Source organism: Phyllostomus hastatus, unplaced genomic scaffold (genome assembly GCF_019186645.2).
Source record: "Phyllostomus hastatus isolate PE091 unplaced genomic scaffold, TTU_PhHast_1.1 phas_scaffold_46, whole genome shotgun sequence".
In the NCBI taxonomy this organism is placed as follows: Eukaryota; Metazoa; Chordata; class Mammalia; order Chiroptera; family Phyllostomidae; genus Phyllostomus; species Phyllostomus hastatus.
In genome coordinates this window covers 21,685,136-21,697,396 of record NW_025334032.1, presented here as the reverse complement: position 1 = coordinate 21,697,396, position 12,261 = coordinate 21,685,136, and the positions used below count along the sequence as shown (strand labels likewise).

General features: G+C 56.1%; 1 protein-coding gene and 1 pseudogene across 1 annotated transcript; both read right to left on the bottom strand.

The window, feature by feature from the left end:
* Positions 1-1,991: 1,991 nt before the first annotated feature.
* Positions 1,992-2,299, bottom strand: LOC123807753 (annotated as a pseudogene).
* Positions 2,300-8,009: 5,710 nt separating this feature from the next.
* Positions 8,010-12,055, bottom strand: NKX6-3 (NK6 homeobox 3). Its single transcript, XM_045821788.1, has 3 exons — positions 11,674-12,055; positions 9,669-9,838; positions 8,010-8,249 (listed from the first exon to the last, which is right to left on the bottom strand). Exons 1-3 carry the CDS (start codon positions 12,053-12,055, stop codon positions 8,010-8,012), a joined length of 792 nt encoding a protein of 263 aa, XP_045677744.1.
* Positions 12,056-12,261: the final 206 nt, after the last annotated feature.

Genomic DNA, 12,261 nt, shown 5'->3' with positions numbered 1-12,261 from the left:
GCAAAATATGGTAATAAACACTGGGGATAGGAGGAATCATTTAATCCAGTCCCCCCGTCTGTCACTAAGGGTGGTCCACTATAACCTGTCCACCTGAGCTGAGGGTGAAGAGCTGGGGAATGAAGAGAGAGAAGGGGCAGGTCCCAGCTCTGAGGTCACGGTTGCAAGGCAAGGGGAAGAACACTGGAGAATCCTAACCTAGGGGAGCGCCCCTCCCCCAGGGGTCCCCCTGTGGTGGGCTCCCTGGCAGGGCCCGCTTATTTATAAGCAAACAACAAAGTGGTTATTTTTAAAACTCAGATGCATGAGGTATATATTTTTACTTTATTTGTGTTCTTTCTATTATGAATTATAGAAACCCAACTCAGTCAGACTCAAAACAAAAAAGGTGTTATTGTCTTCTGAAACGCCTGGGGTAGATCGGGCCTGGCTGAGACTGGACCTGAAACAATGATGCCCATTCAGTCCTGCTCTCCCTCCCTCCCTCCCTCCCTCAGATCTACTTTCTTCCCATTGGCTTCCTTCTCCCGCAGGTGCCCCTCACAGTGGCAAGACGGCTGCAGCAGCCAAAAAAGCTCCGGGTGGAGAGGTAAGAGAGGCGCTACTGAGTAGGAACAACCTGGATCCTTGGCTCACCAGCTGGAATTGAGCCTGGACCCATCCCTGAATGAATGTATCACATGACCAGAGAGGTGACATTCACTGATCAGCCTAGGACTATGTCACTCATCTATGCCTGGATCTGGGGGTGGGGTCAGCCAGCCTGCACTGGATCCACCAAACATGGCAAAAGGGTTGTTTCTCCTTAGAAAAGTCTGGGTGGCATTACCAGAGGAAGGCAAGGACTGGTGCCAGGCAAGCCCAACCCGCAGAAGCACATGGCAGTCTCCCTCAGGGTGGAAGCTGCCACTCACGGAGCCGTGCACTGTGCTATACAGTCACCCTGCAGTGTGGGCACGGCTGCTCTGCCCCGGCTGTTTCCGCCTTGGCATGTGATGGTCCTGGCCAAACAGTACTAGTACAAGACCCGCAAGCCCAGCGTTGCTTTCTTTTCCAGGACCTAGCAGCAGTGATTTAGCAAATTCGTCAGAGCAGGGTCTCTCCCAAGAGCCCCTGGAAGTGTGATTATGTTAGACCTGCCCACAGGTACCACAGCCCCGGGCTAACTGCGAGTGGCAGTGGGAACCCTGAAGGGTTTGCCCTCACTCCCTCCTTCACTGGGAGGAAGATCCAGACCTTTGCTGCCTTGTTCCACCCTGTAGCCTGCGTCCCCTGACTTTGGAACCTTTGTCACTTGGGGAAGAAGGAAAAGCTGCAGGACCCAATGAATGTCTTTAGGAACAGCTCTAGGATTTAAACTGAGCTGGGCTTCTACAAATCACTGTTTGGCAAAGCTGTCCACTCCCAGTGCTCTGGGGCACTGATTAACCAGGCGCCTTCCGGGCCTCACCCTGCCCCACCGAATGGGAATATCTGGGAATGGCGCCAGGAATCTGCGTGTCTCCGTGCGGTCCTCACGCCAGCTTGGGGAGCAGCCTAAAAGAGTATCTCTGGCTGCGGCGTGTCGGCTCCACCCAGGGACGCTGACCCACAGTCACAAAGCCGCAGCAACCACACCAAGAAAAATGATGTTTGCTGTAATTGTGCACTACAACGCATTGATCATGTGTCTTTAAAAAAATCAAAAGAGAAAACATGAAATTTAATTTAAATTTAAAAAATCAGAAATTGAAAAAATCAGAGCAAATCAATTCTTAAAAAAGAGGGCAGCATCTTGATCTGATTTATTGAAAGGGTTGAAGAAAGATAAAATGCCATTTAGCTTAAGAATTTGTTAGTTGTGTACAAATCAACTCATTTCAGGAGTGGAAGAATCCTTGGTCTTTTCTTAATATCAAAATGTATGCAGATTTCTCTTTTGGATATCTCCTACATTTCAAGATGCGATCATACAGAGTCTCCTTATTTCCATACAAGGTAAATTCCCTGTTTCAGCCAAATCTCAATGGAGGGACAACAGGTACGCCACATCCCCAGACAAAAAGCATGCAATGTTTTGTTTTGTTGATTTACACAACTCCTCCTATATTTCTTCATCAATTTCTACAGCAGTCACATTTTCTTCCACAGCTCTTAATACCATATTTAAATGTTTATCATAAGCGTGCGGTCTACCTCGAAGCTCTCAGTTATTCCTCATTTTCACATAAACTCGTCCGTCCCGGCTGAGCCTGATAGGATCCAGGGGCTGCTCTGCAGTGCTGGCAGTTTGCTGCTGGTCCATGTCGTCCGCCACATTTCAACCCCGATCAGAATGTCTCTGATTAGAGAACTTCATCTGGTGCTCTTGTGCCCTCTGTAGCTTTCAGGTCTTTATACGCCCAGGAAGTAGACACGGCCCTCGGAATAGCCCAGACTTACTTCAAGTGGGTCTTTTCCCTTTCCCCATTCCTGGCGATTAAGAGTGGGTGCTCCAGAATCAGCCTGACTGGGTTAAGCTGTGTGACCTAAGGCAAATTACTTAGCTTCTCTGTGTCCCAGGCTATAAAATGGGTATAATAATAGCATTTATTTCATGTGGCTTTTCTTTCTTTCTTTTTTAAAAATTAAGTGAGCTAAGTAAAGTCCCTAGAGCATTAGCAGGAAGTAACAGCAGGAGCAGTGGGAGATTTGGTCATTGCAACAGCGTGTGGTGCGGGCACAGAGCGAGGCCTGTGAGACAGAGCAGTCAGGGCCGGCTGTCCCTGGACCTGGGCACGGCAGCTCACTTCTCTGCCTCAGCTTCTTCGCCTGCAAAGCGGGGTTACCAAATCTCACGTAGCTTTTGGAAGACAAATGGATGGATGTGAACAGAGCATTTAGAAGGGGTCCCTTTCTCAGAAGGGGACAGATAGAGTCTTCCCTGCCCATGGACCTCCTGCATCATAAGGAGCAAACAAATGCCCCTCAGGCACCCTGACCTGATGCCGGGTGGATCCTTGTGGAGCTCCGGACCCTGGGGACAAAGTGACCACAGGAAATCCCCTGGCCTCTTTCCCATGACCTCTGCCCCCAAATGATGGAAACCCTTTCCACCTCAGGTTTGTAGGAGTTTCCTCCATAAACTCCCAACCCAACCTCTGGCCAACCAGAACGACGTGAAGCAACAATGAGAACAGCAGATTTTTTATTTGGTGCTATTTTGTTCATCTGAGCGTTGTCAGACAGTGGATTTGTTCTACGTAAAATGCTCCCTCAGTGAGAGCCTTCTAAAGTATGCTCTTCTGGCCATCTTATGAAGAAGGCACAAGATGCAGTTTAATATTTTTGAAGGCTCTGGGACATCCTTATGAACCTGAACCACACTGCTGTCCTCAAAGACCTCTGACCCAAGCTGGGTTTCCCGTCCTATCACCACATGCCGCCGGGCGCTGTGCTTTGGCAGCCCCTCTTTCCGTCCATCAGCTGCCTCTCTGTGCCGTGGCTCTGGGCCTCTCTGTCTCTGCATCTACTCTCGTCCCCGAGGCAGCTCCAGCCTCACCTGGGAAAACGGGGTGTGTGTGCCCTGTGCCAGCTACCTTCTTGTCCTCAGAGAGTTTTTTTCTCACAGCCAGGTTCCAGCTGCGTTATACATGGCCGCAAATGCTAGGCATCTACTGCTGCGCATCTGAAACTGTTTGGGAAGTTTGTGCTGGGCACCTGACTTGGGCCAGGATCTGTGTTCCGAGGAGAGGAGTGCCATCCAGACACATTCACACGGCTGTGCCCCCTCAAGATCCTCTCACACTGCCATGTGCATTGCATGCTGGGCATCCTGCTAAAATGCAGCTTCTGATTTAGGAGGTCTCAGGTCGGGCCTGAGAGTCTGCATCTCTGACATGTTCCCGGGTGAGGCCACTGCTACTGGTGCTGCGGTCCATGTGTTGGAGCAGCAAGGCTTTAGCAGGACATACAGACCCAACTGTCTTTAGGGGCCAGGCGGGTGACTTACCGTGCAGAGCCCAGTCTCGCGAGAGTGTCAGGGAGATGGCGGGGATCGCTCCCTGGTGCCGGCTTGCCCTGCCTAAAGACCTGCTAAAGCTACTATAAAAGCACTGTTCTGCCCCTGAAGAAGCACGCCTGCAAGCCGAATTCAGCCCTCCACCTCTGGTTTAGCTCCTTGCTGGAGAACACAAAATCTAAGGCATTTTGCAGGTAAACTAATCTAGTCACACACGAGTCCTTCTGTAACCTCCCAGAGAGCAATTGCCTGAGGGGCCTGAGCACCTACAGGCGTAGGTGGCTTGTCCCCTAGTTGAGAAGACCTGTTCAGAACTGGCTCTGCCACGTCCAAGTGGCAGGAATTTGAGGAGGAAGGAGAGAGCGTGAGTGCACGCCTGTGTGAGTCCCCCCGCTGTTCTAGCATTGTACGTGATTTCATGGAATCTTCTCAGTCTTGCACAGCTGGCCATTGGCCTCATTTTGCAGATGAGGAAACTGGATTTCAAGAGGTTGACTAACCTGGTGACAACAACCCAACTACTACTCAGGGGAGGTGGGGACTCCAACTCGGGACTGTCGGCCTTCGAAGCCCTCTTCGGATATAATGTAACAGCCAGTGTATATGCCAGGCACACTCATTAGTTCTAACCTACCAGGGACCCTGCAAAGTATGCGTGATTATTCCTGTCATATGATTGAGTATACTGAGGCTGGGAGGTTAAACACTCACCCAAGGACACAGAGTGGTGGGGCTGGGGCCCCAGCCCTGCCCTAACTGGCGCATCCCCTGTGCCCACTGCAGGCCACCCCTCAGGTTAGCTGGTGTCCGGGCTCAAGCCCTAGGGGTGGCTTGAGCATGAGGAGGGGCTGCCAGAAGTGGCATTTCGGTGGCCCCCGTCCTGTGGAATTGTTGGCATCAGAATGTGGGCATTCTGAACCAGGTGTGACATTGCCATTTCCTAACTTCACACCTGTCCTGCTGGGGACGTGTCCCAAGTCCTTCTAACACTGTCAGCCATCAGTGTGGGGTCTGTGGGTGTGGCAGGTTCTGTGCCTGTCTGTCGGAGCAGGACTGGATGGCTTCTGGGAGCACAGGACTGAATTTCTTTCCCCTTTGGCTCATCCCTGAAAAGTCTGTGATGTGTTAGGACAGAAGTTGCATAAATATCGAAACTGCTTTGTTTAACTCAGCACATACCAGGTGCCTCTTTTATGACCACACATAGACAAGGGGTGGAGGGGTCTATGGCTGATGATTTCTTTATGATGGGTGAAGGGAGATGATCTTTCTCTGTAGCAACACACACACACATTCACTCATCCACACAGGTGCACACATGCACATACGCATCCATCTGCGAGAGGGCAAGACTTACTCCAAATTACCCTCAGGAATCCAGGCCATTCGCCTTGGGCTCTTCTCTTCCTTTACAACCCGAATCTAATCTCCTGAGGAGGCCTGGGCCGGACACCGAGCGCACGGGAGGCAGCACCTGTCCTGGCTGGCGCCTGTGCTGAGGACAGGGGTGGGAGGGGATGCTGGGTGGGGTCCTTGGCCACAGGGTGCAGTGGTTGGTGTCCCAGAACTTTGATTGGAGGAGGTTTTGCTTAGCTCAGCAAACATCTCCCAGGACAAAACTTTTCCCAGGCTTGATTTAATACTGCCCCCAAAGGACTTGAATCAGACGTGCGAGAATTATAGCTGCTCTAGAGCCATTAGGGTTACAACATGCTCACGACAAAGGCAAATGAACGCAATTTTTTGGTTACCGGCTTTTCCTTGCATACCTGCTTGATGACCTCGCACACCTGGTTCCCCGAGGTCACAGAGGCTTTTAGTCTTTGCGGCTGGTGTTGAATGTGCGCTCCGGTCCTCCCAGGCTGCTGTCCTGTCTGCCACAGTCCGGCCCCAGAGCCCCTCTCAGGACACCCATGTCGGTGGAGGGCTCCTCACTGCAGCTTATGACCAGGAGCACACGGAGTTGGGGCTTGATTCTTAGAAGCTGCTTCCTTATATCCTTCCCCTTTACTCGGAGAGAGAGCACACATGGGCATCATCTCGAATGGAGGGGTAGGGCTTAAAAGCAGTCCACACTGCTTCTGGGTTCACGAGGGTTGTTACAAAAGGCTGGTGCCTCAGTTTCTTCACTGGTGTCTTCCTCCCACCCTCATTCCCAGTCGGTGACCAGATTCTCCTGCCCTAGGGGCCATGGGACAGGCTGAGGGACTAGTCGGGACAGCAAAGAGGGCAGGATGCTCACCCTCCTTCAGCCTTGCTGGTGTTGGCGGAGATCTTCAAAGGTGGAAGAGCCCTGAGCGCGTATCTCAGGCCAGCCTCTCCTTTTACAGAGAAGCTCCGAGGGGCTGCCCCTAGAGGCAGGGCGAACAGATGTGAGGGCCTTGGAATCAGCCCTCGGGTCGCCTCGTCCCTTCCTGTCACTTGGTTCAGGTTCTCTCTGAGCCTCTGTTTTCTCGTGCATACAGCGAGGACAGTACCTACTTCCTAGGTTTCTTGTGGGGTCCATTGGGCTCATCAAGCCTCCACCAAGGGAGCAATGAGTAGGTGTTCAGTTAATGTTGGTGTTTTTCTCTCCTCCCCCGTCCTCTTTTTCCTGTGGTATCTAGTTCCCCAAACAGATAATTCCCCCCACTGGGCTATGACTTCCTGGAGGTCAGGGACCCCAATAACTCTTTGCGGTCTCTCAGCACCTATCACAGTGCCTGGCATACACCGATGAGGTTTCAGGTGACCGACGTCGTGCAGAGCTCCGGGACTCCCAGAGCACCGGTATCCCTCCCCCTGGGAGCCGAGGCCTGCCCTCAGCGATGGCCCCTCACAGCTGGCACAGCTGGGACTCCGCAGCCAGTTTCACAGAAGCACGGAGCCATGAGGAGGTTTCCGGGACTTTTATTTTTACTTTTTACTTTTTTAAAGCCAGTAAAGACCGGCAAACGCTCGGTCCCTTTTGGGCTGCATTTATCTGGTCAGCCCCACCCTCCTCCCCCAGCCCTCCCATGCACCGGATAGCTCCAAATCTCCTGGGAAGAAAAGCCTGACCCTGCTGGCCAGGGCCTGGAAGCTTCAGCTCCAGTGCCACAGGGGGTCCGAGGACAGGAAAGGCTGGGGTCCCGGGCAAGCCCTGGCCCAGCTCCCCACTGCAGAGGCCTCACCCTTCCTGCTTGGGCACTGGAGTTGGAGGAGCAGGAACTCTGATGATCCTCCCAGCCGCACTGTCCTTCCCCTCTCTCCAGGTGGTCCTTGCATCCGCACCCAGGAAAACCCAGGTGGGTGGCTCTGGGATGCAACATCGGCCACTAGGAGTCTCATCTTTTCTCTGCTTCCGCCTGTAACCTCGTCTTTCCCAACAGTGGGGGCTTCTTGTCTCTCCTTGTCTGGGGGATTGCCACCCAGGGCAAAAAGGAGAAAGGAGGCCAGGAGGACTGTTCCCTCCAGGGGTGTGATCCTTGAGTTTGGGTGTCATGGGTGTTTCTTCTTGGCTGAGACCCTCCCTGAGGTGGTTTTCCTCCAGCCTGGGTTATGTATTTGGCTCTGGCTCCTCAAGTGGGATCCTTCCCGTGCCAAGGTCCGGGCATGCCATTGTTTCTTCAGTCGGTTTCCCAACTCCCAGAGCAGAAGGGCGTCCCTTGCCCAGGCCAGCTGCCTCCCTGGGGGAAGCCCCCACACGCCGGATCACAGTGGCACATCTGGGACCCCACAGCCAGTTTCCTGGCTGCACAGTCTGGTCGTTCTCATCCACCTGTGCACTTAGCAATCTGCAGAGCTGGCAGGGCAAGGCCCGGCCCCGGAGGTGCAAGATGGCAGAGAGGGTGCCAGGTCTCCACCTGGCTGGCCTTCCCCACCACCACTTCTGTATCCTCCTCCTCCTCCCACTCCCCTCCCCTCCCTTCTCCTCTTCCTCCTCCGCAGCCCCCAGATTAGCGCTGTGCCCCGGGTCCGCCCAGCAGCGGGGAGGGGAGGGGGCTGCAGGCGTCCCCCGGAGATGCAGACGGCGGGCCCGGCGGGCCGGGCGGGCCGGGCAGGCCGAGCGTCAGACGCTGTGCGCGCCCAGGCTGAGCACCGAGAAGGCGGCGCGGTGCTTGCGGAGCAGCAGCCGGATCTTCTCGTCATCCGAGTCGGGGTCCAGCGGCTTGTTGTACTCGTCGTCCTCGTTCTCCGAGGCCGCGCGGTCCCCGCCCGCGCCCGCGCTGCCAGAGGCCCGGGGCGTGGAGGACGAGGGCTCCAGGGCGCTCTTCTTCCGCCACTTGGTCCTTCGGTTCTGGAACCACACCTGGAAGGACCGGGACTCTGAGGGCCGGGCACACACAGCACGCGCAGGGCCCCTTTTGAGAAGGGAGACTCCCTCCGGGGCAAGGACTCCCGGCCCTTACTTTTATAGTAAATAAGCGGCTCAATAATAGAGTAGGCTGTGATATTCCCATGACCGTTTTTTAGGGGAGAGGCAATAAAAACGTAAACGCTGTGAGTGAGCAGCCCTTTCGGCGGAGCCGTAACCCTCCCGGGGTCTGTCTCCCTTCTACTTGGCCGTCTGGGCACTTGGGTGGAAGACGCTGAGGCGGCCCTGGGTGCGAAGGGCCCCGCAGCAGGTGCTGGAGAGTCGCCCACTTTTAGCTCCACGGTCCCTCACTGAACTTCATTAGAAATTTCCCCCTTAATTATAAAATAACATATTTTCAACGCTGAGAGAGTTGAGAGCACAGAAAAGCACCTCATGCGGAAAAACATGTAAAAGAGCCACAGCATTGCCTCCGACTGGGATCCTGCAGCCCTCTCTCCAGCAGACCCGGAGGCTGTGGACCCCAGGGGCTGGGCTGGGCGTCCAGGGCCCTGAGCGGAGCCCAGACCTGCGTCCCAACCTTCCCCTGCACTTCCCTCTCCTCTTAAACCCATCACCGTCACCGAGTCCCAGAGCCGGGCAGTTCCAGCATAGCTCAGGGCTTCTTCTCTGGTGCCCCTGCACCAAAGTCCCTCCAGAGACACCTAGCATCAAAGTCGCCGAAGGTGTCCCTAGCAGGAGGCTGAGGAGGGGGAAGCCCGGTTACTGAGTTCCGGCTCTGCAGTGTGCAGCAGCGTGAGGGTGACCCTCACGTGGATCTCCGAGGCTTCCTACGGCCGGTAGCCCATCCAAACTTCACTTTGGTGTTCAAGTTCAGTGAACTTCACTTGAAAGTTCGGTGAACCAAGGCCAGCTCCCTCGTCCAGCTACTGGAACAAGCCTGAAGCCAGTCCCAACCTGGCCCAGAGGCTGACTCCTGATGTGGGCCGGAGGCTGCCATCAGCTCCCGACATTTCCGGCCCAGACCGTGCAGAGCAGGGCAAAGCATGAGGCCGGAGGCCCACAGATCTGGGTTTGACTCCCAGCTTTGCACTTACTACCCAGGTGACCGTGAGCTAGAGGCTCAGCTGAGACTGCCCTTTCACCTGTAAAAACCCGCCTAACGGGTGCTGTGAGGGTTAAATGAGGTGCAAACCTCAAACTAGGGCTTATTCTTGACAGTCCATCTTTGGGCCAAGGTAACCATCACAGTGTCTGGGCTTGGGTGGACGGGCAGTGCCCAAGCAGCAGGAGGCCTCTCACTGGGAGCGGGGAGCGGCTGGGAGAGAGGGCTGCCTTTCTCCCGAGCTGTGGCATCCTGTCCTCAGGCTCCACGCTGCCAGTAGGTAGGCACCTGCTCCCTCTTGTACTCACCTTGACCTGCGACTCGGTCATCCCCAGGGAGTATGCCAGCCTTGCCCTCTCAGGGCCAGCCAAGTACTTGGTCTGCTCAAAGGTCTTCTCCAGGGCAAAGATCTGGTGCCCCGTGAAGGTGGGCCGAGTGTGCTTTTTCTTGTGGATGCTGTCACTCAGGGGGTCCGGGGCTGGCGGGAGGAAGGGCAAGTGCGGTCAGCAGGGTGAATGGGGTGCCAGCCCTGCCCTGCCTCTCCCTCAGGGCGAGTCCCTCCTACAGAGAGGCCACTGAGGTTGGGGGTGGGTGGGTCACGACATCTTCATATGAGCAGCATTCCTGACAATCTGATAATAGTGACGTTGACCTCTGTCTAGGTGGGCAGACACCTGCCCCAGGTTACAGCTGCTTAGAGACAGAGGGAGCTGGGGACCCGCCTGGGACCCATGCCTCTTTGAGTAATGTTTCTACTCAGCAGTGCCGTCTTCCCCACAGGGGCGAGAGGACTTCCCCTTGGTCTTAGGGACAGCACAAGATGGATTAGGACCCTTCCGCCAACAAGCAGTGTCCGAGGGGCCAGAGAATTCTTCCCTCCTGACTTCCTTGTTCTTGGGATCCCACTTCCCAGGTCTCCAGAAACCAGAGCCTTAAGCCCCGAGCTACTGTTTGGCCCGTCACCAGGCCTGGGAGTCATCCCACACTGTAGACTATAGTCCCCGAGGCTCAAGACCTGGCCCTGCGCCCAGCCGAGGCAGCCTGCTAGGAAGAAGGTGGCGGGGATCAGGGTGCGCAGAATGCCTACCTATCGGGCTGTGTTCAGAGCATCCTGATGGCCCGTGCCCTGTCCCCTAGTGTTACAGATGAGGGCACCGGGGCACAGAAAGGGAAAGAGACCTCCGGAGAGACCGTCACCCTCGGTCCTCTCTCCCTGTGTTAACTCAGCCCCTGACTTGCTTAGACATTTTCCTGTGTGTGAATGGGCACCAGGATTGAAGAGCAGGGGTGTGGAGAAGGTGTGTGTTTGGTGCGTGTGTGGGGGGAGGAGGGAGGGGGAGGTGAGAGGGAGAGACAGCCTGAGGCCCAAATCACCCCCCGAACCAGGCCATCAAATTAATTCTAAGAGACGGGTCACCCCCAGGGAACTGGCTGTGGTTCAGGTTAAGTCGGGGGTGGCAGGCTGTGCGACTACTCGGAGCAGGGCAGAGACGGAGGCCCCGTTGCCGTGGGCAGCCCTGTGTTCAGACCGGAGTGGAGGCTCGCCCTGCCCCTGCCCTCGCCTGAGCTAGGCAGAGCCTTCGTGGCACAGGTCACTGTCCACCACAGCCACTGTCACCCTCCCTGCCTCCCAGGGGAGCCTCGCCTTTCTGTGCATATTCTGCCCCTCCTCCAGCCCCCAGAACCAGCGTCATGGGCCAGTTCTCTGTAAACGGGTTTGGGGTCAGGGAGGGTGAGGGGGGCCCCCACCGCAGCTACAGCCAAGTAGCTAGCTGCTCCTGGGGGCTAAGCAGTTGTCACTGCTACCATAACATCGGCCTTGAGGAGGGCGGAAGGAACCAGCCCCTTCGAATGCAGGTGGGGCACAATGGAGTCAGTGTGCATTCTGTGTCTCTCAGAGGTGCCAGGGTGTGAGTGGGCTCTCTGGGAAGGTGACGCAGTGGCAACTTCTCCCTGAGGACAGCATTTGCCCTCTTTGGACGAAGACATGGTTTCTGGGGGAAGAAGTAAGGTGAGCTGCCAGCTGGACCCTCCACCAGTGGGTAACGTGGTCTTCCCCAGACTTAGAGATGCCCAGGTTTCCTAAAAGGGCAGCTGAGGTGGCAGCTGGTAAGGGTGAAAAGTGGGGGCAAGGTGCCCTGTCCAGGCAACATGGGGTGGTATGTGGAGGGAAGCATCCTGCTCTGAACCCTGCAGAGAGATGGGCCCCGGTGTCTGAGCTTCCTGCTGTCTGACGGAGGCTGAGGGAGGTGGGTCCCATGTGAGTGTCCCCCAGACACTCCACCTCCCCGTCCGGGGGTTCCCTGTACTCACTGTTGCCGCACTGCCGCCCGCCTCGCCAGTCCTGGCCTGTGTCTGCCCAGCAGTTCCGGGTCCGGGTGGGGTACTCATTCCCAGCCTTGGCAAAATTCCCCACCTGGGGGCCATAGTAGACCCCCTGGGAGCCCAGTCCTCCAAAGCCTGCCACGTGGGGGTAGCTGGAGAGCAGGCTGCTGTTCGGCGTGGCCACGGGCCTGCTCAGGATGTCTGTGATGCCGTGGGGGGTCCCGGCGGCCAGCTGGGGGCCCAGCCCCGGGGGGCTGAGCTTGTAGAAGGAGTTCTGCACAGAGTACTGGCACACGGGCGCCTTCATCTCGGAGAACTGAGCCAGCGGCGTGTTGTTCAGCAGGAACGTCCCTTGCAGGTTGGACTCCATGTTTCTCGGGTCAGGGCGAGTGAGGGAAGGCAGGAAGCCCAAAGGCAGGCCCCTAAATCCCGAGACCCTGCACGGTGGCCTGGAATCCCATGGCAGGTTTGGAGGGTCAAAAGCGGCCCGAGCCCCAGACCGCCCTCCCACCTAAGGCATCGGCCCAGCCCCTGCCCAGGGACTGGCACCCAGGTCAGCTGCTTGGAAGTCAGGGG

Coding starts and splice junctions, on each gene's coding strand:
- NKX6-3 (XM_045821788.1), bottom strand. CDS start 12,055: ATGGAGTCCAACCTGCAAGGGACGTTCCTGCTGAACAACACGCCGCTG. Junction 9,839..11,673: donor CGGGCGGCAGTGCGGCAACA/GTGAGTACAGGG, acceptor TCCTCCCGCCAG/CCCCGGACCCCCTGAGTGAC. Junction 8,250..9,668: donor TGACCGAGTCGCAGGTCAAG/GTGAGTACAAGA, acceptor CGGTCCTTCCAG/GTGTGGTTCCAGAACCGAAG.